This window comes from Aplysia californica, unplaced genomic scaffold (genome assembly GCF_000002075.1).
Source record: "Aplysia californica isolate F4 #8 unplaced genomic scaffold, AplCal3.0 scaffold00136, whole genome shotgun sequence".
NCBI classification, from domain to species: Eukaryota; Metazoa; Mollusca; class Gastropoda; order Aplysiida; family Aplysiidae; genus Aplysia; species Aplysia californica.
Window position 1 is genome coordinate 539,365 of NW_004797406.1, and position 25,834 is coordinate 565,198.

Genomic DNA, 25,834 nt, shown 5'->3' on the forward strand with positions numbered 1-25,834 from the left:
CGAGGATCCAATACATCAAAAAGTAGGTCCAAATTAATACCACATAAAAATAGCCACAACCCCTCACGCTACCCCTCCCCTCCCCCCTCCAAAAGAAAAACAACATACAAAAGAACAAACAAACAACCCAACTGAGCGTGTTTGTTTTTTAGGAGGGAGGAGCACATTGAGGCCATAATGAAAAAAGACAGACAGACACTTCAGACAGAAAAAAAGAGGAAAAGAAATGAAGTTGGGCAGCATCTTCAATCACCTCGTTGTGTGCATGAGAGAGCGACAGAATCTAAAGACTACAGACAGCACAAGACCACTACAATACATGCAGTTGCCTTTCGACTGTGAGCACTAACATTTCACAGTTCTCTTCCATGACCGGAAGTAGATAAAGAAGCAACAACGATAAAAGATAAACCAAACACGAATAAACATGAATGACTGAGCATTTTAATCACATCTTGGTAGAACATGTATGTACAAAAATGGAAATAAAAAAGGAACAATCAACAATTAGATTAACAAATGCATGAAAAGAGGAATGCAAGTGATGTAATCCAATCTTATGCAATGAGATCAAGATTAATCATGAACAACATATTAGCGGAAAAAGCAGGCTTTTTCCTGTTCTTGCATTATCTGTTTGAGTGAGCGCCTTTGAGGATCAAATTTACAAGGAAATCTGCTTTTGCTTGAATTCAGTACCCGAAGGTCTGTAGCTGATAAACTTTTGGTCCTTTTTTCAGTAGGAATCCTTGATTGTTCAATGATGAGATGAATCCTTCAAAATCAGGAATGTGCATCCCGATGTCCTGAAATGCAAATGACAAGTCAGTATAAATTCATGGTATTCACTTAAAAATTATGATCAACACAAGTCCAGGAAATGATCACAGGAAAAATTACGAAGATTTACAAAATGTGACGAACAGCCTACTGAAGGAACTGTGCATTTGTGTAAGGAAACAAACCTTCATAAAAAAACCCCACAGTGACATGGCGTAACAGGACTTGAAACAATGGCCAAGACAGCAAAGCAAAGGTGGGAGCAGAAGCCTCTAAAAACATCTTATGGAATAAGCTAGGTGAGTTTCCCAATTTTCTTGATCGATTATAAATGTTTTAACCTCTCCATCAACACAATTTTGATCTTTTAGGGAGGTTGGATGCTTCCGAACTGCCTGTCCCTACCAAGCTGGGCTGAATGGGAAAATGGGATACAGCATCTCAGCAGAAAGATAAAGACATCAATTTAAATAACTTTCTCATGCCAATATATAAACTGACATCTTCTGCATGAAACTACAAATAGCTAACTACAATAATAACGTAGATGCCGGTCAGATTTGCCTGCCAACAAAATTGCGCGGGCTGCCAAGTAAACTAGGTAAGTCATATTTTTCAAATTTTACAGGAGAGACAAAAACAGATTTTCTGGAAGCGTTTCGGGAGGTTGAACTTCATTTTCATAGGGCAGCTACAAATGCCATGACATTAGGCTCCCTTATGAAAATAAAGTTCATAAACCCAAAACGCTTCAAGAAAATCAATTTTTGTCTCTCCTATACAATTTGAAAAACACGACTTGCCACAGTTCACTATTGGCGGCCCTCGAAATGTTACACAAGATAATAACGTGAGTATCTCAGGCAGAGTTACAAAGCAGTGCCATTTGGTTTTGATGTTTCATTCACCTTTGAAAGTTGTCTGATCTGCTGAATTGTAAAGATGTTATTGTATGTTTGCTCAGCTGCTCTCTGTAGGGCAGACACAAATCGCTTGGGCTGTGGGAGAAGAAAAGATCATGTATCAAAACGTTATCACACTGTGAGTCTAGTGCACATAGAGATTACCTATCACATCCTGCATAGCAAAATAGCTCACACAGCCATGCTTGATACTGCAAGTGTTTTTCAAAAGTCCAAAAATATAAACACAATTTTTTTTTCAAAATAAGGACTCCAGACATTCAATTCAGAAAAGAGAGAAATAGGATCTTATATTATTTATGAATTGGCGACTTCCCTAAACGCTTCTCCAACTCTAGTTGGCACTTAACCCTTTATTATCTGATGCTGAAATGATATCACAGCATGATGACCTAAAATGATTCCTGGCTACCTGGGAACATTTTGCTACGGAAAGTCAAGGTTCCAAGCTCCTCACACATGCAGGAAGCAAAAACATTCACTAGCTCCAGGACTATCTAAATTAAAATACTAACGTAGTTACCAGACATACAAAAGAGGTCAACCTTAAATTGCCACAAATAAAAATCACTGCAAAAGAACAACTGGCCTAAAAATCACTTCCTTAAAACTTTTGAGCAATGCCTCAGGATATGAAACGAACTCTTTCAATCTTTTAGTATGAGCTTTAACTTATGTGTTTTCTTGCTATAGCATTAAAATGAGTACCTCAAAACATTTGGGTCGCCTGGCAGCGCTGGGTGGAACAGATATATGCCTAATCATTTGTCCCATGACAGCAACAATAAGCAAACAAGCCCAAAACAAATGTCTCACACCTGACCTTGCCTGTCCAACACTCACCTGAGAACGGCCACTCATTCCTGACCCATGCTGTGACCTCTGGAAGTCCAACCAGCCAAACTGGTCCGAGTACACCTCCTGCATGCTAAGGAAGAAGAGCACAGAACACAAGGAATGATACTTGCAGTTTATTACAAGTGACCGGCAAGCTGAAATCTTTAAATGAACAAGTTTCCGCACCATCATCAAACTTACCTCACACATGATACTCTCTTTCTCAACAAAGCAGGAACAAATCAGGAGAAAAAAGCACTACAAAAGGTATCTATTCAATTCTTTCGTTTGAATGACATCCGACTTCAGCCACTTGGGTCAACCAAGTCATGACTGCTAAAGGTCTACAGGCACACAGTAGAGACACCAATGGTTTGCAACTGATTTCAAACATCTACTTTTGTCCGGAGCCTAGTCTAGCAACAGCATCCTTCACCATTTCATCAAAGTTGACTCAGGAGGCTACATCCGAGTTCATATTTATACTTTTGTAAATGGTTTCCATTCTCATCAAGACAATCTAGATCATTTAGGAGGATGGTTGCTTAAATCTGGCTATTTAGGGACAAACGGGCAAAGAATGGTACAAAATCCCAGCCAACAGATGGAGATGCTTAATTAACAAAAACAACTTCTCAACATAGTAATCAAACTCACATCTTCATTGAGCAAGATAAAGAGCCTAGCCATTACACTGCAGATGCTGATCATCAGAGTGCTTTGCAAATGAGAGCAAATGCCCAAGTAATTCATGATAAGGTTAGTCACAAGACAATGCAAGCATAATGTCAACCTATATACTTCATAATGCAAGAGAATTGTTGGGAAGCTTTTCGAATCAGTCAGAAAGAGAAGCTGGCATCATGCCCACTGCGATTAGCCCATTTGTCCCTTCCTGGCAAGATTTACAAGAAACATGGGAACATGGAACCTCAGACAATTCTGGAAGTTTATCTTAAAACGGGAGACCTCCTCAAAAATAAAGCTGAGAGAGATACCTATGCTTCATGATCTCCACCACATCCTCAGCGTCTTCTCTGGTGGCCACTTCCCTCAGTTCCAGTCTGGCTCGAGCCTCCGTCAGTCTGTAAGCAGAAAGTTAGTTCTGTAAACAAAAACTTTGTCTGGACATTTACTCTTGGAATCTTGAAATAAGGCATCAAGTGAAAATGAATAAAACAAAATTTCATAAAACTCATACAACTGCTGATGAGTAAAAACAAAAGAACATAGATACAATAATCTAAGTCTAGATTAACAGCCCAACATTGAGGTAACAAAAATGTCAATTTCTAAAAAGATGATTTCAATAAATCTCCATGATAACTCATAAAATTTGAATGCAGATGAAAGTGAAGCCTATACTGCCACAAAGAGACTACGATATCAAATAAATACAAAAATAGAAATGACTTTTCTTGATGCTCATGATTCAGGAAAATGAAAATCAAGGAGTAAAAAGTACATTTATCATCTCTGTTCAAACACTTTTTTCCTTATGATGGGCTATTCTCAAAAAGGTGAGTGTGGTGACATTGTGGTGTGACTGAACAAGAGGGATTGGGGGGAACATTATGGCTACTTCAAAATAAGTAGCAATTAGACCTTTCTGTAACCCCTTGACTGCACTAGAAACATCTCATACGTCTCAATAATTCCCCCGCCCAGTGCTGTGTAAACATATCTCGTACAGTGGCTAAAACCCTGGTATTATGGCTTGTTAGGTTGTTTTGCGCAGATCTTGTCACTAGATGAATTTATCTCTTTCTATTGATATAGTTTAACAGTTTTACCAATCTGTCTCTTATAATAAGCAAACAAACGTTGACTGAAGATTGTGGCCGGTGATGTCTTGCTCACGGTAGAATTTTCCAACATGTGATGTGTGTATGTGGTGAGCAGTCAAGGTGCTGATTTTGCAGCAAAGAAGACATAACTGTTAAGATAAAGTTCAGAATGAAAACTGCGTCAATACCTGATCAAAGACTCAAGTTGTCGGGTTGTGATTGGGGTGCTGTCTTGACTCTGATGATGCTTGCGTAGGGTTAAATAAAACTCCTGGGGAGAAATCAAAGCATGAGGAAAGCATTAGTCTATTGTCTATGCAATGAACATGAATGAAAAACTTTTAGCTTTGATTTGTTTGCTTATCTGAGTAAAGAGAAGTAAATCAACACAATGAAAATAATTTAGTACAGGGAAGCAGGGAAGAGGAAGACTGACAGTAGACAGGAACAACACAGGGAATGAAAAGAAGTAAGATCTACCAGAGGTGACCTTCAACCACTTGCTAGTTTTGATTAAGTCGGCCGAATTTTGGTAAGGCACAAGAGAACCAAGAAATTGTAGGTTTGTCAGTAACAGTAAGTCAGCCATGTAATAGGAAAGAGCAATACAACTGTGTTAGAAACTTACAGGAGCTAATATATCTCCTACTGCCTTTGGTTCCTATATAATTACTTTTTCCAGATCCTTTAAGACATTAGTACCTTATATTATCAAGTAAGTCTAAAATCTTAAGCTGATTTTAAGACAAGCACATATGCACACTAATTATAAATTAGAGCAAGGAAAACCAAGCCAGACAATTACAAAGTGATAGCAAAAAAATAAAGCATACAAGTGGTGTCCTTCAACTCACAGTTCCAAAATATTTTGCTTCATGGTGCTGAATTTACAATCATCTGTTATTTCCAGGAAACAAATAGAACTTTTCTATCAAAGGACAACATTCCTTTAGTCTATACAAAACAAACTATTAAAATTTTAATTGTTCTGTCAAGATCTAATTCTGAGATCATGGCGTTTTGAAAATACTTTGCTATTGCTGTGCAACAAGTGCAAGCCACTAACCTTTCCCTTCTTCACCACTTACCTGTATGACAATGGCAGCTTCTGGTCCAACCTTGGGATGTACATATTTCCTTGCGTAGCCCACATACTGTAGTGTAAAGTGATGAAATTAGGATTGAAGGTTCATAACAAAAGACCACTTGAAGAAAATGACACATCTTTCAGTACAGCTGTTATGAGGCTCGAACTTTGTATTTGTACTGGATATTTAAAAATCAATGAAAAAACAAACTACATAATAATATGTAATATAAAAAGATGAAATCACACACAAGTGCTTATCGATAATGAAGGAGAATGACAAACAGGAAGCAGAGAAACAAAAAAGACATGAGAGGAAAAATGTCAAACAGAAAGAAAATGTTTCTGGTGTTTAGGACAGTTTTGATACCACAAGGTCCACTAAGTGACATAAAACATTGAGTAATTAGAGTAAAACTAATATTATATATATTAACAAGAGCAGAAAATAAGCATCAATCGAAAGTAAGAGAAAATTACCCCAAAACTAAGACAAAGAATAAAAACAAACAAATTTCAAGCACAATATCACATGAATCAACAACAACAGAATGTTAACTTTTTGAAAGGTAGTAATGGAAGGAAGTACAGAGAGAGAAAAGAAAAAAAAACCCCCCAAACAAATAGATGGGCTTTGTGTAAAGATTTTTACAGCAAAGGGACAAAACAGCAGCTGCATTTTTTCCTATATGTAGACTACTGAAATACTGACACAGTAAAAGAAGAAAAAAGAGCAGACCACAACACAAAATACCCATATGACAAGAGAAAATAGAAAACAAGAGACATTGGTTTTGGCTTTTTAAAGAAATAAATGGTTAATTTGAATAATCAAGTGACATGCCAAGAGGAGATTAAACAGAATGAGGGGTGAAAGATTAGACGGAAAAATGGAGAAGGAAAGGGGAACTCCAACCTTTCTGAGAAGTTGGTGAGGGATGGGATCGGTCACATCAGCTCGGCTGCTCTTGAGGCGTTCACTCAGAGGTTTATCTCTCTCCCACTGCAGGCGAGAGTCACTCAACTGGACATAAAGTGCCAGGAAAACACAGGATGAAATTAGGACAAAAACTTTTTAAAAAATAGAATAGTGCACTATAAAAGATGAAATATAAAATTGCTTTATTGCCTCTTTCAGATATTTTTCTCACCATGGAATTGATAAGGACACACAAATCACATAACTTCACATGTATACAAAGGAAACCCCTACCGCCCCCCCTCCCCCCCAAAAAAAAATTCAAATAAAAACACACATACAACCCCCCCCCCCACTGTTGGTTGCAATATTGTAGTTCCTTGTTTTAGAAAAAGGGTTAAGCCTTCTAGCTCAAAGACACACCTTAGTGACTCAAGAGTGGTTGTCTTTTGACAATGCTTTTAATTTTTCACAGACTAGATTCATTGACCTCTCCACCGCTTGGGCCCCCAAGTTACTATCTTAGGAAATGAATTTTTCGACACTCACAACCAACTCAAGGTACACCATAAGCATGAATATAATGAGCTAAAACTTTATTAACAATGAATATCATGGGAATGAGAAAGAAAATGAACCAGTAGTTTACGTGAAGACAGCAAGTATTAGTGTGAAAGTAATTGTGCATGTCGTATGAAAGAAGGATAATAAAGTAAAGATGAGCTGAGCTGTGTTGCAACTGTAGTCTGCTGAAAGTTAACTTGACAACTGGCACATTTTGTGAAAGGAACAAACTAAATAGATATCAAAATGACAGAAATTAATAAAAATGAAAAGATCACACAGTAGTGCAAGCCTACCATCTGTTGTAAAGCTGAATAGATATCAGAATCTAGTACTGAAAATAGAGAGGAGAAAACTCAAACTTCAATGTCAATAATGATTATACTATACAGGGTGTCCAAAAAGTCGCGCACCATCCTGAAACACACTTATTGTTGTCGCGCACCATCCTGAAACACACTTATTGTTGTCGCGCACCATCCTGAAACACACTTATTGTTGTCGCGCACCATCCTGAAACACACTTATTGTTGTCGCGCACCATCCTGAAACACACTTATTGTTGTCGCGCACCATCCTGAAACACACTTATTGTTGTCGTGCACCATCCTGAAACACACTTATTGTTGTCGCGCACCATCCTGAAACACACTTATTGTTGTCGCGCACCATCCTGAAACACACTTATTGTTGTCGCGCACCATCCTGAAATACACTTATTGTTGTCGCGCATCATCCTGAAACACACTTATTGTTAAAGATGCTCAAATTGAGCACCATTTTCATTAATACAACTCTCTACTCTCTGCAAAAAGCTGTTTTTAACTTTCCTTAAGGTATCTAGATGGATGTTGTGATACTCAATTGTGATTGCATGTCTCAATTCGTCAAGAGAGCTTGGACAGAGACAAAAAAAAGATTTTTAGGATGGTGCACAGCTTTTTGGACTCCCCGTATATTATGCTGTAAAAAGATGTAACGAAAAAAATTTATGAGATGGATAATAAATATAAAAAGCCACTTACTTCATCCATAAACCCATAAAACTCTTTATCAGTTTTTTAAAGTATTTCAGCCCATGAGGATATTCCTTTATGATGTTTCCATATATATAAAGGAGAAAAATTAAAAATTTCTTCACAACTTCTTTCATACCTGATTATGTTGAAGGCTTGCCATTGGATTTCCCGATGAACTGAGAAATAAAAGTGTTAAAATTAATTTTTTAAACCAGTCAATTTGAAAGATAAGAGATTGCCTATCTTTCTACACTCTTTGCTTTCAAGAATATAAGATAAAAAGAAAACCTTTAGCAATTAAATTCTTCTTCCTCATTCTTCATAAAATATGGCAATGCAAGGCACCCTCACAAAATGCAGCAGTCTGTTCAAAAGGTCTAAAAAAGTTTGTCTCCAAGTGGCTTTGACACCAACCACTTGGCCACTGTGAGACTGTCTTTTATCTAAACAATTGAAATAGTATTATAATAACAAAAATAACAATGACAAAAACAAATATCTGCTCTTTCATCACTTTTGTCAAGAATAAAACTAGTCAAGGATATTTAGGAGTAGAACCATGTACATCAATGTCAGTCTCCAGGTACTTGAAACTAAGCTAAATGAAAGGCAATTTGAAAAGTAAAGGGAAATTACCTAATTGTCGGGAATCCATGTACGTACGTCTCTTGTGCATCAAATCTAGTGTTGGAGCACAGATTAGATTTACATTGTAGTATGAGATCACAGAAAAACGGTAGGAACTAATTATGTTACCTTTTCGTGCCAGCATGCAGCGCCATCACATGTTCGGAGAGAATGCAGTCCATTTCCTAAGTGGACAAAATGTAGAAAAATATTTACAGGCCAAAAACTTTTATGGTTAACCAATATGTGTACATAAAAACATCATGCCTAAAATAGGTAGTCATGAGAAGAACCTTCAGCACGCTTTCCAAACTACTATGTATGTAGGCCAACATAATATGTATGAACGAACCTATCCGTCTCGATGATCTAGACAAGTATACCACTGTGAGCCAGCAAAATATGTCTTTACTATTTTATTCACATTATTCAGCATCCACTTATTAATAGCAATGTGGTATACCCTAATACACTGAAAATAGCAGAAGCCAAAATCATGACAGCACATAAAGCAGTAAGGACATACGTGTCTCTGGTTGACCTAGACTTTAAGGAGGGTTGGACAAAACCCCAAACCAAACAGAATAATAATAGACTGCATTTATATAATGTACATCTCTACTGCTACAAAAAGTAAGCTCCTTGCACTTTTACCCCCGCAGACCATATACCATTCCAAAACATTCTCAGCTTCTTGGGAAACACTCAGGGAAAGCTGCCATTTTACAAGCGTTCGAAGACTAACACACTCTATAGTCTTCTGCTGGCTACCCAATCTCACCTAGGTGAAGTGAGGAATACTTGTGTAAATTGCCTCACCTTTTGATACAAATTGAGACCAGTAGTAAGACGGGCCGACCTACCACTAGCCTACCGATGCCACCAAGTACCTACCTCATCTGGCTTGTCTAACATGATAAACACCAGGTCAAATCTAGACAGCAACGCACTTCCCATCCTGTTCAGGGGTCCGCAAAACAAAAAGAACGCATTTTCTATTTGTAAACAGTACTTTCATTACATAAAAAAGACTGATTTGACATTTTTTCTTTATAAAAAAGGTTAACATAGATATAACTTAATATAATTACAAAAATACAACTTCAGTGGGGGGGGGGGAAGATAAATTTAAATAAAAACCAGTTAGGGGATGATAGAAAAACACCAAAAACTGACTCAATACGATCATTGCATTGAAATTCTGGTGGACCATTTTTGGGAAAGAGCATATAACGAAGCAATAAAAAAGGAAAACTAAAGAGAAAACTTTGTGAAGAGTTTTTTAAACTAAAGAACCTGTTAGTAACTATAGGCACATAAAGCTAAGGTGACCAGCATTATAAAACAAAGCAAATAAAATTGTGTTTTCATTTAAATCCCTTCCAAGTAATTAATTTCAACAGAATGGATCAAAAATGTTTTTAAAAAATAAAGTAAATTCAGTAGTAGTTTCAGTTTCAGTGGCAAAGGCCTTCATAATCTAAGAATCAAGAACAAAAATACACTGCTGTACATAAGACTTGCATAAAGCATTACATAGGACCATTAAGATAGCAACACACTCACTTAAGGTTTTCAGAGACAGTTTTCCCTTTATTGTAATGGCCTCCAACAGGGTTTGCCGCAGCCAAAATAGATGTCCTTGCTGGTAGACTGCAAACATTCAAGACAGAGACACAGTGATATTTCTAAGCTTTTTTCCTCATCAAAACAAAATGTAAAACAGAAGACAACAACGGCATGCACCTTTCTACTTATGAGCCCAAAAGCCAATCTGAATTTACCACACAAAAATAAGACGTGAAAGTCTTCAAAAACATAAACAAATGAACCAAATCTTGCAATTTGTCACATCTAAAACACATTAACCTAATGTGCTAAAAAAAGTATACAAATTATTAAAGTGTTAATTATAGTCTCACACAGTTTACCCAATAACTCCTTTGGCCTGCCTGTTCACTAAAAATAGCAATGTTAAAACATCTTTCTTTGGGGTCCAGCTTCTTATCTGAGAAGTGGAAAGTAACAAAAAGAGGACTCTAAGATAAAAAAAAGGCACTGACCTGCACACAATGCCAGCCTTTGCGATGCTGATGCTTTGTTGTTCCTAGGAAAGAATAAATGAGCCACAGATGTAGTACGGAGACCATGAAAATGTTGAAATAAAGTACTAAAAGATTTTCCTCAATTTACATTATGATCTATGGAATGAGGGTGTACACTTGATGAGTCAGCATATTATAATTTTTAAGAGCAGAAAAATATGCATTTTCTAAATTTTTTCTCCCAAAACATTTCTAGGTTACTTTTTAAAAAATGCATTATAACACTGGCAGACAAAAACTGTAATTACAGAAAAAGATTGTTGTTGTTCTTATCGATCCAGCAACAGCTGGGCTCTCGCCCTTCTGTCCAATGCCATGTAGTGATAAGTGCAGGTTTTCTGCAGTTTCTGTAATGTTCCATAGAGTGTGTTGTCAATGTTAGGTCTCGGAGGGAGAAGGGTAGCTCTGATGATGTCATTTAGGGCTGTGCAGTGGAACAGGTGATGCTCCACAGTCTCATAGGCATAGTCACACAAGGGACACATTGGAGGAAGTTCCCGGTTTGTTCTGTTCAGGTGGAAGTTGAGCTGTATATGTTCTGTTCGTGGGTGGAAGATCGTGGTCCGTTTCTTTCTCTGAAGGCGGTTGATATTGTCATTCCTTTTTGTTGTGGTCATATGTTTGAAAACTGCTCTGCCTGTCTTTCCCAGGGCCCATCTGTTCATCCAATCTTGTTTGTTGTTGCTTTTGATGATGTTTTGCAGTGTTGTATGAAGTTGGAGTGTTGGGTTGTTCCTGTCTAGATCCCCGTTTGGCAAGTGTGTCTGCTCTGTCATTTCCAGGTAAGTCTGAGTGTCCGGGGACCCACTGCATTACTAGGTTGATGCCACAGGATGTTATCAGAGCAGAAAAAGATAAAGTTCGCGAAACATTTTAAAAAAAAAATGAATCACATATTGTACAGACTTTGAAATCATTCTTACTTCCCATTTTCAGAGTTCCACCACAATACATTTATTAGGTACAAAGTTTACGGAAGTTCTTAAAAAAAAAACCCCAAACAACTTAAAATATACCACTTTGCTTAACAAAGGAAAAAAAAACTTCATCGAATAATTCAAGTAATACCATGGCCTCTAGTAGTGCCTGATGCTGCGAACCCATCTTGTCAAATTCATCAATGCAACAACAGCCTTGGTCTGCTAACACAAGAGCTCCTGCTTCTAAGGCATAATCTCCAGAGCCACTCTCCTTGGACAGGGTTACCTGATTGGAAAACAAAAAATGAACAGGTCATATGAAAATAAAAATGGTGAAATGGTATAGGTTTAATGCCCCTATCAACACTGTTAGCTTATTTAAGAGGTGGGATCTCTGAGTTTACTGTCAATTTCCAAAATGACCGAGCCAAGTGGGAAATTCATGTAAAGTGCCTTTCCCAAGGACATGGGGGTGGACAGAGTGAGGCTCGAACCCTCGAACCTGCAATCTCATGATTACAAGTCTGATAGCCTAACCACAAGGCTACCGACGCCACCCAGGTCATATGATTGTGAGATGATACATAGCATCTGTAACAAGAACATAACATCCTGGCAAACTCATTCAATAACTGTCTTATTTTGTTTAGTTTAAGTAAGCGCTTTATGGCAATTGCTACGCAATTAGTTCAGATAAGTGCTCGAGATTAGAGGTGTTACAAGAGAGTAACATACACAGATAAGGAGAGATAAGGACAATAGATGTTTGATAAAAAAAAGAAGGAGCAAACCACATCAGAGCATCCACCAACCAGCCGCAACTGTCTTATTGATACCCACGTATGTAACATGTTCTCACAAACAAGGGAAAAAAACAATAACTGGACTTTTTAAATTCACACATTAAAAGCATGGAAAATGAAAATTCTAAGGAACATACATTTTGGCAGAAAGACAATTTACATCCACTCCAGAAAGAGAGAGCTTGTCTTCTGGTTATTTTGTGAGATCCAGAATACATTACATATTACAATGAATGCACACAATTTGAGGGCCAGGAACCTTTCCACAGAAACACACATATTCAAATTCAGACCAGTTCTGCTTTTCATTCTAGTGGGTAGAAACAATCTATAGGTTTTCTTTGTGTTTATTTAATAACTGTAAGTGTTTTATGCCCGCGACCCACACAAATTTACACCTGACCAGGCTGAGAAGGATACAACTTGTCAGCAGAAAGACAGGAGATACTGCATAAAAATCCTCCCCACACTTGAATCGAACTCAAGTCTTCTGCATGCAACAGTGAAGCACCAAACCACTACATCAGAGACATTGATCAATTTATCTGTAAAGATAAAAGTGACGACAACATGCACTATAGTTCTAGACACGAATAATGGACTAACACTATCCCTGCCACTCACAGTGAGACCAGAAGTTGTGGTTGTGTTTCCACAGACATACACACCACGTGGGGCCACAGACGTTGCTGACTGGAGCATCTGTAACAAGAACATAAAGTAAAAGAAATTAAATGAAAAGTAATAAAGTGAATATTTCAAAAATGCAAGTCAGTCAACAGAAAAACACTGGACTTTACTTTTACTTTAAACAAAAAATACTTACTGATTTTCTAGCTCTTAACTCCTCATCTACGGCAAGCCACTTCCAGCAACTTGTGGTTGGAACCGCTGTGCCTGTGAGCCGCTATGATGACGTCAACGTCAAATTACTTTTTGGGGATTGCCGAAAAAAGGTCTCTTTTTTTGGGAGTTCATTTATTAGATGAAGAACTATCAAAATAGGTTCACTAACTTTGATTTAATGACGTATATGTCACTATTAGATTTCGTACTGAGAGAGGGGTCTGGTATAGTGGGTTTACACCCCTTAGAGATAAAGAGTTAAAAAATCACAACTGAGAATGATCATTGATGTCTATGAGTCACCTTTATGTTGCATAATATATACTATCTCTTAACAGCAAGAGAGGTTTTTCTCTGGACATGCTCTGCACAAAACTTTCAAGAATATTTCCATTGTCAGTCAAGTTTCATTGATTTTTTTAACATTAAAGAATCACTATATTTAGCAAACTCATCATACCTGACTCTTACCCAATCCTGGGTCTCCAACCACTAGAATGTGAGGGTCTCCACGTACTGGGATTCTGTTCTGCAAGACCAAAAAAAACCCCCTCCCAGTGATTAATATTTGTAATTAGAAGAAAAACACAAGGGGAAAGAATAAATATTGTTCAGAAAAATGTTCTTAAAAGATAATTCAATTAAATAAAAGCTTAAGAAGTAAAGTCAGAATTAATTAATAATTTCATCTTTTTCCTTTTACTACATTCAGAGTTCTCTGTTTGAGTTTAGTTTTAGTAAGAGTTTTACGGCACTCGCAACACAATAAGGTCATTTAAGTGCCGAAGATTAGAGGTGTTTCAAGAGAGTAACAAAGATAAAAAAGAAGGAGGAGAGATAAGGACGAAAGATGTTTGATAGGAAAGAAGAAGCAAACCACACCAGAGCACCCGCTAACCACCCACCCACATTTTCTGTTTAAGGAACAAGAAAAACTTGAGATGCAAAGTACAAGTGTCCAACAACAGCACTGCTGTTTTAAAAGGACAGCTACTTTCAGCTTGGTCTCTATACAAAAACACTGAGCAGCACGCTTAGTGTGTCATACCCTGCAGTCTTAAGCTGGTCACTGCAAGGGCAAATTACTGCTGAACCTTGAATGTTAGTTTTTAAAAAGTTTTAGTAGAGGTTTTATGGCGCTCATAACTGCATACGGTCATATGAGTGCCAGAAGATTAGAGGAGGTTACAAGAGAGCAACAAACATAAAAAAGAAGATGGGGGGATAAGGACGATAGATGTTTGATAGGAAAGAAGAAGCAAACCACACCAAAGCACCTGCCAACCACCCATCTTGAATGTTAATATAAAAGATTTATGAAGTGATTTGTGAAGAACTCAAACATAAAACACAACTACATTTATATCAAGATTACTGTTACAATAGTCCTTGACAAGTCTAAAATACCCTATTCATTTACATAGCCTAGTAAAAACTACAGACCATACTTTCATCTGCTAATCACACACCAGTCATAGAGATAATTACATACAAACACAATCAAGTTGAGAAACTATCTCTTTTGCTCATCTTTGATCTGTTGTGGGAAACAATAGTCAACCAGGTAAAAATCCTTGAAAGAATGAACTTTTTTTTTTGGTCCAGAAAAGACAAATTAAGCATGCAATGTATGCACCCACCCTGACCCTACAGCAAACATGAGAGTAAAACAGCAGCACCTTTCGTTTTGTCTAAGACAAGGCTTCTACACTACATATACTTCACATTTGCATGACGTCAGGCTGTACATACCTTGTCATTGACAAACTTCTGACTGCTTCCAAACAAACCCAAAATAAGACCGGCTTTCACCATCTGTAGAAAAGTAATCATGCTCATGTAAGATAAGTTAAGCCCTATTGTTCACTCCTCCGGGGGAAGTTGTTTTCTCTTTAAAAAACCCACAAAAGCACTTGACAAAAAAAAATTGCAGTTACTTGTTCATGTAAGTGGGTGGAAGAGAGCCAGGAGAAAACAAGGGTAAAGCAAATATTAAAAATCAAAGCTCATACCACTCACAAACAATACTAGATGAGAAATTACTCCCCCCCCCCAAAAAAAAAACAACAACAACAAACAACAACAAAAGAACAACAAAATTCCCCAAATTATTAAATGAGTAAGCGAATTACACCGGGAAAAAAGAATACCTAGAATGAGAAGGTCGTCATGTTTTTCTCTCTCACCAGCTCATATTCTATAAGTTGGGTAAAATCATTTACAGAAATGGAAAACTAAATAAATTCTTCATTTATGAAGGGGTACGTCTTAAATACAGTTTTTTAACCCTTGATCATCTCGTAAAAGGTGTGGCAGAACGCTACTCTCCCACTGCTTTTTAGTTTGGTGGCACGCTTCACATTCATCATTGAACATCTGACCTCTGAAAGCGGAGGCTTTTGTCTCCCCAGGTCAACAAGAGGTTTATATATTCACCAGCAGCATGACCAAACTTAGCTAGAAAGGGCAGAGGTGACAATTGCAGGAGGTGGAAAATCAAATTTAAAAGGAGCTGAGGAACTCACCTCATGTCCGAAGATGCTGGGACATAGAGAGCTGAAAAATAAAATAATTAAAAACATTAAATTCATTTCGTGTTATATTTATTTAGTTGTATGCATACCCTGTAATTTTTTCGAGAGTTGTCTTATTTAGGTTGAATCTGGTCAAACCATACACCAGTAGTGAGTGGACCACATTTCTCTCCAAATGACCAGAAAGTGACTTAAAAAGAATGTAATGACTCCCATTATTTAGTATATGATTAAGAAATTGCAGAAACATTTCAAATGATAAACGACACTATGCCATGGATACAAACCATTTGTTTTCGTGTAACAGAGTAAAACTTTTCACTTTATAGGTTAACTTAGTATAATTTCTTGTTACCTATGCAAAGTCAGAACCCCACATCAAATGTGCTTACAGAGGGATGAAATGGAAATTTAAAAAATTTTAAAATCCCTAAAGAACAAACAAAAACCAGGAAAAGAACAGTTAAAATACCCCCCCCCTGCAAACACATCCCCCCCCCCCCCCCCAGGAACTATAACAAAAAGTTTTCACTCACTGAACAAGGAGCTGGAATAAGTTCTCTTGGCTCTGGATCTCCTGTATGGCGTAAAGCTCTTTCATAGAGAAGTCCATGGCCAGGCCAGAAGAGTTGCCACTTTCTTTGGCTGCCCGCTTGCTGTTGCCTTTAGCATTGGTCACAGAGTTGCCATGGAGATACAGCAGGAACATGCACTTGTCTTTGTTCTTGCCACGGCCTGTGAGTGGAAGTGTACTACTGCATTCTACATACACATTTTAAAACTAAAAATAGCTTAATAAGGAGAAAAAGAAAAGAAAGGACAAAATATCTATTGTTTGTCTAATCACCTCTCTCTTAAGTTATTAATAAATTTGAAGGACAAATGAGACTGCAAAATTAACAGCAATCGTCTTTGTTCACTCTAAGTGAAAATATTATTTATCTTAATAGTCATGGTCTGCTCTAGTGAACTACAATGTTCATGTTCAACCAATGTTCCCCATATAAAAAAACAAAATGACAACGTGGAAAAAGCTGCGCTCAGGCACTGACCTTCCTCCACACTGTTCACCTTGACTATGCCTGTGACAGTCACGATATCTCCAGGTATGCAGCTGTCCACTGTGAGAAAAAAGTAAATGGGAATTAAAAAGTATTTTAAAAAAACATGATACAATAGTGAGGGAATAAGTGAATAACCTGCAAGACATAAAGATTGATGATCATATTATTAAAGAACAAGTTTAACCCCCCCTCCCCCCCTTCTTCCTCAAACCCATAACAATTTAAGCAGAAAAGCATAAGTCAAATGAATTAACAGAGAAGATAGGTCTTTAGGGAGAACCCATTTAAAAACAGCACTTGGATAAAACTTAAGTTTTGACAAAAGATGAAGCTTGATACAAAATAAGTGCAGACTTAGTTTTAGAATGTCACATGGCAACCTGACCCCCCCAAAAAAAAATTTAAAAAACCAAAAAAACCAACTGACAAATAAAACAAATCAGAAGTTCAGCATGGTTTTGCAATTCACCTAAATCTCGGGTAAGTTCACAGTCAATTGTTCTCGGGATGCGGCCAGCTTCTTTCTGGCTATCAGACATTATTTCTTGAACTCTGGACAAACAATTATGAAATTCATGAGTCACTGTCTTTAAAAAAAATAAAGTCAATGAACAACATGAATATGAATATTGCATTTCTCGCCGTACATTTACACATTTTATTAAAAGTCAATCTCTATCAAACAAACAAGCTTGAATATTTTCATTTTTCTTTGCAAAAAGGAAGAATCAGAATGAAATATATCCAGGCTACTTACACAAATACAAACTGATGCAACATACACTTAAGGATAGCTACATATAGTTAGTAGGAAACATATGGCTGAGTGAGAATACTAAACCATCTATCATTAGCATATTTAGACTTCTGGCAGGCAAGCCAAGACCTGATTTCAGTACTTGCTATGGGCAATATTCAAATACACCACCCATGTCTATTTTCCTGATTTCTGAATATTTCCAACAAGCAATGCAGGTACTTAATGCAAGAAATGTGTATAATCCAAATACATCATTTTAAAAACCAAAAGGCTGTAATGATACTGACATGGCACATTCACAAAACGTTCTGTTTTTGCTCAAGTAACCCCAGTGGTTTCAACAGTAGGAGACATAGCATACAAGAAGGGAGCACAAAGAAGATGGTGTGGGGAGTCCATAACAATTAACACCAACATTTTATTCAATGCATTCATACACACTTTTTATTTCTACTCTGGGATTTGTATTTGAATTATAATTGAAGTGAGAGGGGCAAAAAATCTCAGTGACATAATAAACTGAAACTTAAGCATTACTTTAGTACATGTTTTGCATTCCCCACAAAAATATTTACGCATGCTACAATATTATGACACATGACTGACAATTTTGCCAACATGGAAAGAGTCTGAATCTAATGACCTGATAGTCTGCCAGTCAATGGTCTCCGTCTTCTTATGACTTCGACAAGGAAAGAATGTCCTCCCCCGGCACTCATCAGCAGGACACTGAAAGTGGGAAGAAAAAAGGCACAATCTTTATCCAGTTTTCAGAATAGAAGTGACAAAATTTAGAAAGCTCAACTTTGTGAAAATTGAACTCCCTGTTGGTCTTCATATCTTTACACCTTTCTAGCCTGAATCATATTGACAGAGCAGCATGTGTTGGAAATGCACCTCTCACCATCACATGAAGATACGAAGAGGTGGTGGTTTCCTTACGTCCACTGCCATATAGTATATTGTCACATCTAACTTTAAAGCACTCATGCCATCAAATAGCAGTGAGAACATAGCCTCCTCCTGTGGTACCATATATGGAAAAGCATGCAAGTACTAAGCACAGGATAAGCATGAGTGGGCATGGATTTTCTGGTAAACATAGGTTCAAAATTTGTACAAGAGTGAGTCTACATGTTCTGAACTCCTGCTGCATATTGTTCTTTAACTTAGAGTTGCTTTAGTTTATTTCAGTTTAGTTATAATTTGAGTTTTATGGCACTTGCAATACAAATAGGTCATATGTTCCATGGATTACAAATTTAACAATGCAAAAATGAAGTACATACCTTAGTTGGCACTGAATATTTTCCATCTGGTAAAGACACAGCCTGAAGAAAATAAAAAAACAGAAAAGAAATGAGATTTCTGTGATTATTACTTCATTCTTTAAATTCAAGCAATCCATTCTTCTCCTGAATAGCACAGGGATCACATTTACTTACTCCATCAGAACATTCTTTTCCTTGACGGAGAGATTCTCACACAAACCAAAACCAAATGGTTAAAATAAGTTCCTAAGACAAACGTGCTTACATATTGTAAGTATTATCTAATGATGACGATGACTCAAGAAACAATCACAATTGCGACACAAAAAACACAAAATGTAGACTGTCATTAACAACTAACCTTCTAATATGAGAGAAGCTGGGATTAGTCTCGTTCCTGGTTTCATGAAGTGGCAAAATGTATGTTTTAGTTTTAGTAGAGGTTTTACGGTGCTCGCAACTGTATAAGGTCATATGAGCGCCAAGGGGTGGATTTCAACAAAGAAGTCCTAACAGGGAATCAGGTTTATCCTGCTCACCTCTCTAGCTTCAACAGCACAAAGTCTGCTTCGACTATCAAGGCACCCTGAAAATAGCGGGTCACAAGAGTGTGACAAACATGCAAAAGAAGTAGAGAAAAAATGACGATAGTAAGGAATAGGAAAAAAAAAGCTGCAGTTCCCTGTTGCAGTTCAGGCACAGTTATGAGCATGACATTGATGAATCAGCCCATTTACAATTCTACTGTGCATAAGAACATGTTAATGTTTCCGCTTTGGGAATGGCCTAAAGACACTTCAGTCAGTAGCACCGCCCCGGGGGGTTGCAAAATGTATGGACAGAGAAAAAGGAAGAAACAGCAAAGAGATGGGCAAGTAATAGTACCTGCCAGTGACAACCCCCATCCATCTACACAATGACGTAACAACACCCTGGCCCCCAAGAAACAGATATTTTCATAATATGCGTATACTTGTAAAAATATTGAACTAAATAAAACTGACAAACACAATATAAGCATCAAAAGTTTGAGAAAGGGAAATGTTCATGGACACATAACAGAGGAGACCCAGTCGTCACATACCTTTAGGGAGAAGTTGAGCAACATCATATCCCCCCCCCTCCCCCCAATTTGACCGCAAGAACTTACCTGGATAAAGGAGCAGCTAGCACATTGAAAAGCCATTGTTGTGCACAGTGGCTTAATGTTCCCTACACGCACTACAGTGCCCTTGACACACACAAACTTCCCTGAAATGTCGAATTTTGTTTAGTTTTAGTAAGAGCTTTACGACACTCGCAACACATTAAGGTTATATAAGTGCAAAAGATCAGAGGTGTCACAAGAGAATAACTAACACAAAAAAAAGGAGGAAAGATAAGAACGATAGATGTTTGATAGGAAAGAAGGAGCAAACCACACCAGAGCACTCGCCAATTGCCCACTGAAATGCTGAATGACATTCACAAAAAAAATCAAGAATGGTATGGATATAATTCTCTTTTAAAATCGTACCTCCCAAGTGGTAATATTTGCAGAAGAAATTTTTTCGACATAAATACTTTTTAAAAATAAATAAGAGCTTTATGTGGTAGCAAATCAAAATTGCTATTTTTCAAAGATGATTAAACCATGGCTGGTATTACTCCGTACCAGCTAAAGCCTTTGTCTGTAGTTGGCAAAATCTTATATTATGTGTTTACGAAAAAGAAAATTTATAAGCACCAGGCTAATGTAAATATCTTTGAAGAATGTGCTTGACAGAGGCATTTTGGACTGCAGTTTTTTAAGTTACAGTTTATGGCAATCCAGTTCAATAACAATCATATTCCACCAGGAACACATTGGGTCAATAGAAACACCGAAAAGAAACATAACTCTTCAGGGGTTAAGGTTAACCTAATAATGAAACTGGAGGAGGCTGGAGGAAAACAGCTGGGTACAAGAAAAAAATGAAAACAAAATAACTCTCCCCCCAAAAAAAAAACTAAACCCAAAGGGACTATCTATATAAAGGCAAAAAAGTCAAGCCCCCATCACTATTTTTTTACATTGTACCATAAAGCCAGCAAGCCAGCCAGCCGGATAATGATGACATTTCATCAATAATAGTATTAAACAAGGATAACAGATAACAGTAACTGAGTAACATTGATGAAAAGTGTAAGGTGGGGACTGCATCAAAGTACTCACCAACTAACCAGATTTCAAACAGCCCCCTTATTTTAAAAAATTAAAAGATTACAAGGAAGCTAGTGTAGTACCATAGCAGTTTGCTTTGAAGTTTTTCAGAGCAAGGGGAGATCCAAAGTTGGTTATCCTTGCATTTATCAGAGGTGCACAAAAGTCTTCTATGTTATCTCTCGCTCCTCCCAACTCTTCCTCTAGAGCTTGAGCCTCCTGCTGATGTTTGTGAGTCACAATCTGAAAAAAGTGGCCACAAGAAAAGACAATTATAATTTGGGAATCTAACAAGCGAAAAAAAAAGAGCAAATCATGCTTTTAATATATCCACCAAATATTTTTCACAACAGCAGAGCTGAGCTGAGCTGAGCTGTGGAAAGCTATGAGTCACCATGGCCAGGGTGTACATTTCTCCAGTAACAGTATACATAAATTCAGGGAACTGAAAACAAGTATAAGCTGACTAGACAAGATGGCCAGCCAATTACCGATTTTCTGCACAGATGAAACGTTCAATGTTCAGTAAATCTAAACGGAGTCCCTTTAGGCATGGCAAGCGTGAAAGATGACACAAAAGTAAACAACCCAGCAGGAGACAAAGTGAGAATACATTCTGAGCGATACACACATAGTTAAACATGATGGAAAAGCAACAGTGCTGTTGCAAGCAAAAGAAAAGAGAAGAGAAATATTTATTTGAACCCATTTTACAGGGTGAGGAAAAAACTGTGAAGTTACCTATTTTCCTTGTGACAATAACAATATATATATATATATATAGGACTTAGACACTAAATAGCATTCAAAAAGGCAAATATGCAGTCAGTTACCATCACTGACCAACAACCATACATACAACAATAAATTTTGTACATCAGTACAACTCTCATTAAGCACTGAGATAACTCTATCAATACCTGGTGCATTGCTAAACCAAGGCAGGCAATCACATTCTCCGGGGAGTCCCTCAGTTCTGATTCTAAAGCAGGACATCCATCCTTTATGACTGGGAAAACAAAAAAATTATGGCACAGGCACAACATTACACATGAACACTGGTAAACATATTTTCATTCAAAAACCTGAAGAACAAGCAAAAAACCTCTGACACTAATCAGCATTCCATCCACATAATTGAATAGATGACTCTACTCATATTGACTCATACTTTTCAGTTTGGATATCACATAATGAAGGTTTTGTAGTACTAAACACCTACAATAGTTATTGCACACAAAATGCTCTTTCTGTTTTCTTCCTACTTGTCTCAACTCAAATCTTAAAAAACATGAAATTTCAGAAAAAGATGCCCTTACTATTGTCTGCTGTCAGCTCCTTGAAATCAATGATAAAGAAGCCTTTCTGTTCGATGTCATCCTGAAAGGCAAAGTATAATAATTTATGATACAGCTTGCTGAGAAGTGCAAAAGATACTTGAACATGAAATGAACATCAAAACAAACAAATGTTGCTGATAAAAATTCATTCCAACAAAATGCTGGTAGCGTTAAAAAAACCACAACCCCAATGAGTCATTGTTATTGTAAATACACATTCAAATCAAAATACAAAACTGATTCCTTACCCAATTGTATAGCTTGTTCCAGCTGACAAAATACTTCTCAAATAACTGCACTTTCTCAACAACAGGAGAGTGGTCTGAGTAGCCTTGATTAGGAAAGTATAGAGTCCAGCCAGCATAAGGTGATGCTACCTCCAGACGTGTCTGAACAGGTTCTCTATGCAAAGCACCTGAAGGGGAAGGGTCATCCATTAGTCGGGAGGAAGCTCCATTGTATGAACCACGACTGGACCCAGCACCTGGGAGGACAAGTATGATTTTTTTGACTGGAAAGTGATTTTCTTAATTAGATTTGAATATAGTAAAATTTCCACCAATATGAACACCACTGGCAATAATAAGTAATGATAACCGCAATGTTATATAATACAATTAACATGACAGTAACAGAGTTGTAAAACAAACAGGACATCATACATCATAAGGGATGGTACAAGATGATAAGACACATACTGATCTCATAGAGTGAAAAATCTCTTTCCTATGAACCAACCCTGCCCAAGACTTTTCTTTACACCTTGCAAACTTTACCACTGATGGAGTGTAGCTTTTTTTTTTTTGAGGCCAAGGAAATGAAAATGGGAGAACACATTCTTTGTCTCTAGCTCTTACGACGTCTGAATTTCAAAATGTGAGTGGCACAAGTAAATCTAATCTTTACACAACCATCAAAATTTTGGTTCAATTTTAAGTCAACACATTGATCAGACAGAAAGTTATGATGGTTTATATTATATGACAAAGAGATTCATGTGATGTACTTTATAGCATTTACTAAAGAAATAAAGTTAAGCCTATTTTTTAAATAATGACCCTACTTCTTCAAAAGACTTTCCTGTGACATCTCTGAAATGCTCAGATTCTAAAAAAGTCCTGAATCATATGGTTTTGCACCCCCCTAAGCCTTACCGCTTTTTACATCTTCACAATTAACTCCCTGATCTGTCTATTCACTTCCTGTACGGTACCATTTTGCCCCACTGGAAACAATAGCATGGCAGTTAATTATGTGCATACTCCTATTACCTTACTGATTGACAAGTACCAATCTGTAGTTGAGGCAACTCAGGATAATAAAGAAAAAGTACCATTTTTAAGGACAAAGCATTTTATCTCATGGAGCTGGCAATTGAAATAAAAACTTTTCGCAGCAAGTCCTACTCGATACAAACATGAAGCAAATTTTATATATGTAAAAAAAAACAACTTGTTTAAGCAGAGGCAATTCTGGTATAAGCTGCAGCTTGAGTAAGACTTTATCAAAACTTTGCTTCAAACGCAAGTCCCTGATAAAGAGTAAAATGTTAATAACCATGTAATACCTCTATTGGTGTTATTATTGAATCTGCCTCCTCTCCATCCCCGATTGCTGTTACTGCCTCCTCTCCATCCTCGGTTATTATTATTATTGCCTCCTCTGCCTCGCCACCATCCTCTACCTCTGTTTTGACCTCTGTAACCATTCCAGCTCCCACGACTTGATCTGACATTTCCTGAAGATTGACTCATCTCAAGTCACTCAAGACATGCCTTCCAATTTCCTCTTGTCTACGTAATCTGTATTGCATGAAAATTGAGAAAAATCAACACAAGATTAAAAACATAAAAATATTAACAACACAGACACTGGAGTTTTATAGCTACTTATATGGTGTGGCCACGGGTACCAGTGGCATCAAATCAAACAGGCCATTTCCACTCTAATGGAGACAGCCTGCTTGGTTTAGTTAGCAAAGTAAGAGTATACCCGGTGCCCATTTGCAGGATAGGATTTCCCTTTTTTTTGGTATCAAATTCAACTCAGACGCTAAAGCAGAGGGAACTTCGACATTCGGCATGGCGTTGTTCTTCACAAAACTGCAGCGCCCCGTCCCCTCGTGCTGAAGTTGAAGTGAGATTAAAACAACCAAACCAATAAGTTAATAACAATAAGAGTGGAGTAACAGCAATGCTGGTCATTTTATTCATAGATAGTATAGATCTAAATATGATGCAGGCAAAAGTGCAACTTGCCGCAATATAGATCTAGATATAGATCTAGAGTCTAATCTTATATTATTTTATTCGGTAGTTCCCACCCCGCATTTGTTATTCGCCGGTTTTGGCCCCAAGAGTAGGGGGGTTTCAGGGGGGCTTGCCCCCCTGACCTAATAAAAACAAGGTGGGGGGTTTCAGGGGGGCAGTTGTTAGGTTTGACATCATAGCTTGCCGCGAATCAAACGTATATAGATCTAGATGTAGGTCAGGCTCTATCAAATAAGGGGGGTGGGAACTACCGAAAAAGCGCCAAAAATTATTTATTGCAGCTCTGACTGATTGACTGAGGTCGAGGAGAATGAGTGAGACATCTCTTCTGCTCTGACTCTTCTACTTCTAGAATCGATATCTAGACAATCAACTTCTAGATCTAGAATCTAGATCTAGATATATAGATCTATTCATCAGGCATGACAGACCTGTTTATAATTATTATAAACATCTAAGATCAGATATTAGATTCTATGATTTGGATATAAATCTAGAAATTTAAAATCTTGTACATGATCAAGAAATTATTGTTTGTACATACCGCCAACGACAGGAAGAGACCCGCCCGGCAACATCAGTGTCCAGATTTCGCCAAGAAAAGTAAGTCAAGATCTAATAAGAGTCTCACCAATGATAGTACATAACTATCATTGGTCTCACTGAAACTGAAACAAAATGAAACCTTTTTCCTATGCTACATTTCTGGTTTTAAAAAGTACCTAATATGCTGCAAAAATCGAGGACGAAAATTTAACTCTGAGACTAGAGTTTTAGTAATTTTCGGTTTTATAATAAAATCTTTTCCTTTCATACTGAATTCGACGAACAACAGAATTGGCAAACAGAATGTTTACGTCCGTCCATATCCGGGTTACTCGACTCGTGGGCAATGGCTACATTTGACCTTTGACCTCGTTTGGTACACACCAGAGAGGTTTCACAGAAGGCCTAACCAGAGAGGCTAACACTAACAGAGAGGTGTCACTCCGGCTCCGGGCAGCGGGAAATTGCGCATGCTTTTAATCCTATTGTCAAAAAGTTCACAGGAATTTTCAAAAACCTGTTGGAAAATTGCGCAGGGATTTTCCGTATCGCGTATTTCTTAGGTATTCGACAACGTATCGACTTTCAAATTCTTTAAGGATAAGCAAAGAGTCTACATTGAAGGAGGCGGTTAGGAGGCTGAAACAAAA

The 25,834-nt window shown here is 37.4% G+C and overlaps 1 protein-coding gene across 1 annotated transcript; it reads right to left on the reverse strand.

The window, feature by feature from the left end:
- Window positions 1–424: 424 nt before the first annotated feature.
- LOC101859007 (DNA helicase MCM8) lies at window positions 425–25,281 on the reverse strand. Its single transcript, XM_005096730.3, has 29 exons — window positions 25,183–25,281; window positions 23,936–24,170; window positions 22,617–22,852; window positions 22,348–22,408; window positions 21,949–22,037; window positions 21,112–21,271; window positions 19,997–20,097; window positions 18,865–18,906; window positions 18,219–18,304; window positions 17,285–17,367; window positions 16,804–16,872; window positions 16,288–16,486; window positions 15,743–15,773; window positions 14,970–15,032; window positions 13,678–13,746; window positions 12,996–13,073; window positions 11,717–11,854; window positions 10,607–10,650; window positions 10,110–10,196; window positions 9,438–9,501; window positions 8,673–8,728; window positions 8,053–8,092; window positions 6,331–6,438; window positions 5,416–5,481; window positions 4,516–4,598; window positions 3,539–3,625; window positions 2,547–2,631; window positions 1,689–1,778; window positions 425–806 (listed from the first exon to the last, which is right to left on the reverse strand). Exons 2-29 carry the CDS (start codon window positions 24,120–24,122, stop codon window positions 693–695), a joined length of 2,616 nt encoding a protein of 871 aa, XP_005096787.1. The 5' UTR covers window positions 24,123–24,170; window positions 25,183–25,281; the 3' UTR covers window positions 425–692.
- Window positions 25,282–25,834: the final 553 nt, after the last annotated feature.

Coding starts and splice junctions, on each gene's coding strand:
- LOC101859007 (XM_005096730.3), bottom strand. CDS start 24,122: ATGAGTCAATCTTCAGGAAATGTCAGATCAAGTCGTGGGAGCTGGAAT. Junction 18,305..18,864: donor AATATTCAGTGCCAACTAAG/GTATGTACTTCA, acceptor TCCCACTTTCAG/TGTCCTGCTGATGAGTGCCG. Junction 15,774..16,287: donor TTATTCCAGCTCCTTGTTCA/GTGAGTGAAAAC, acceptor TTTATTTTTCAG/CTCTCTATGTCCCAGCATCT.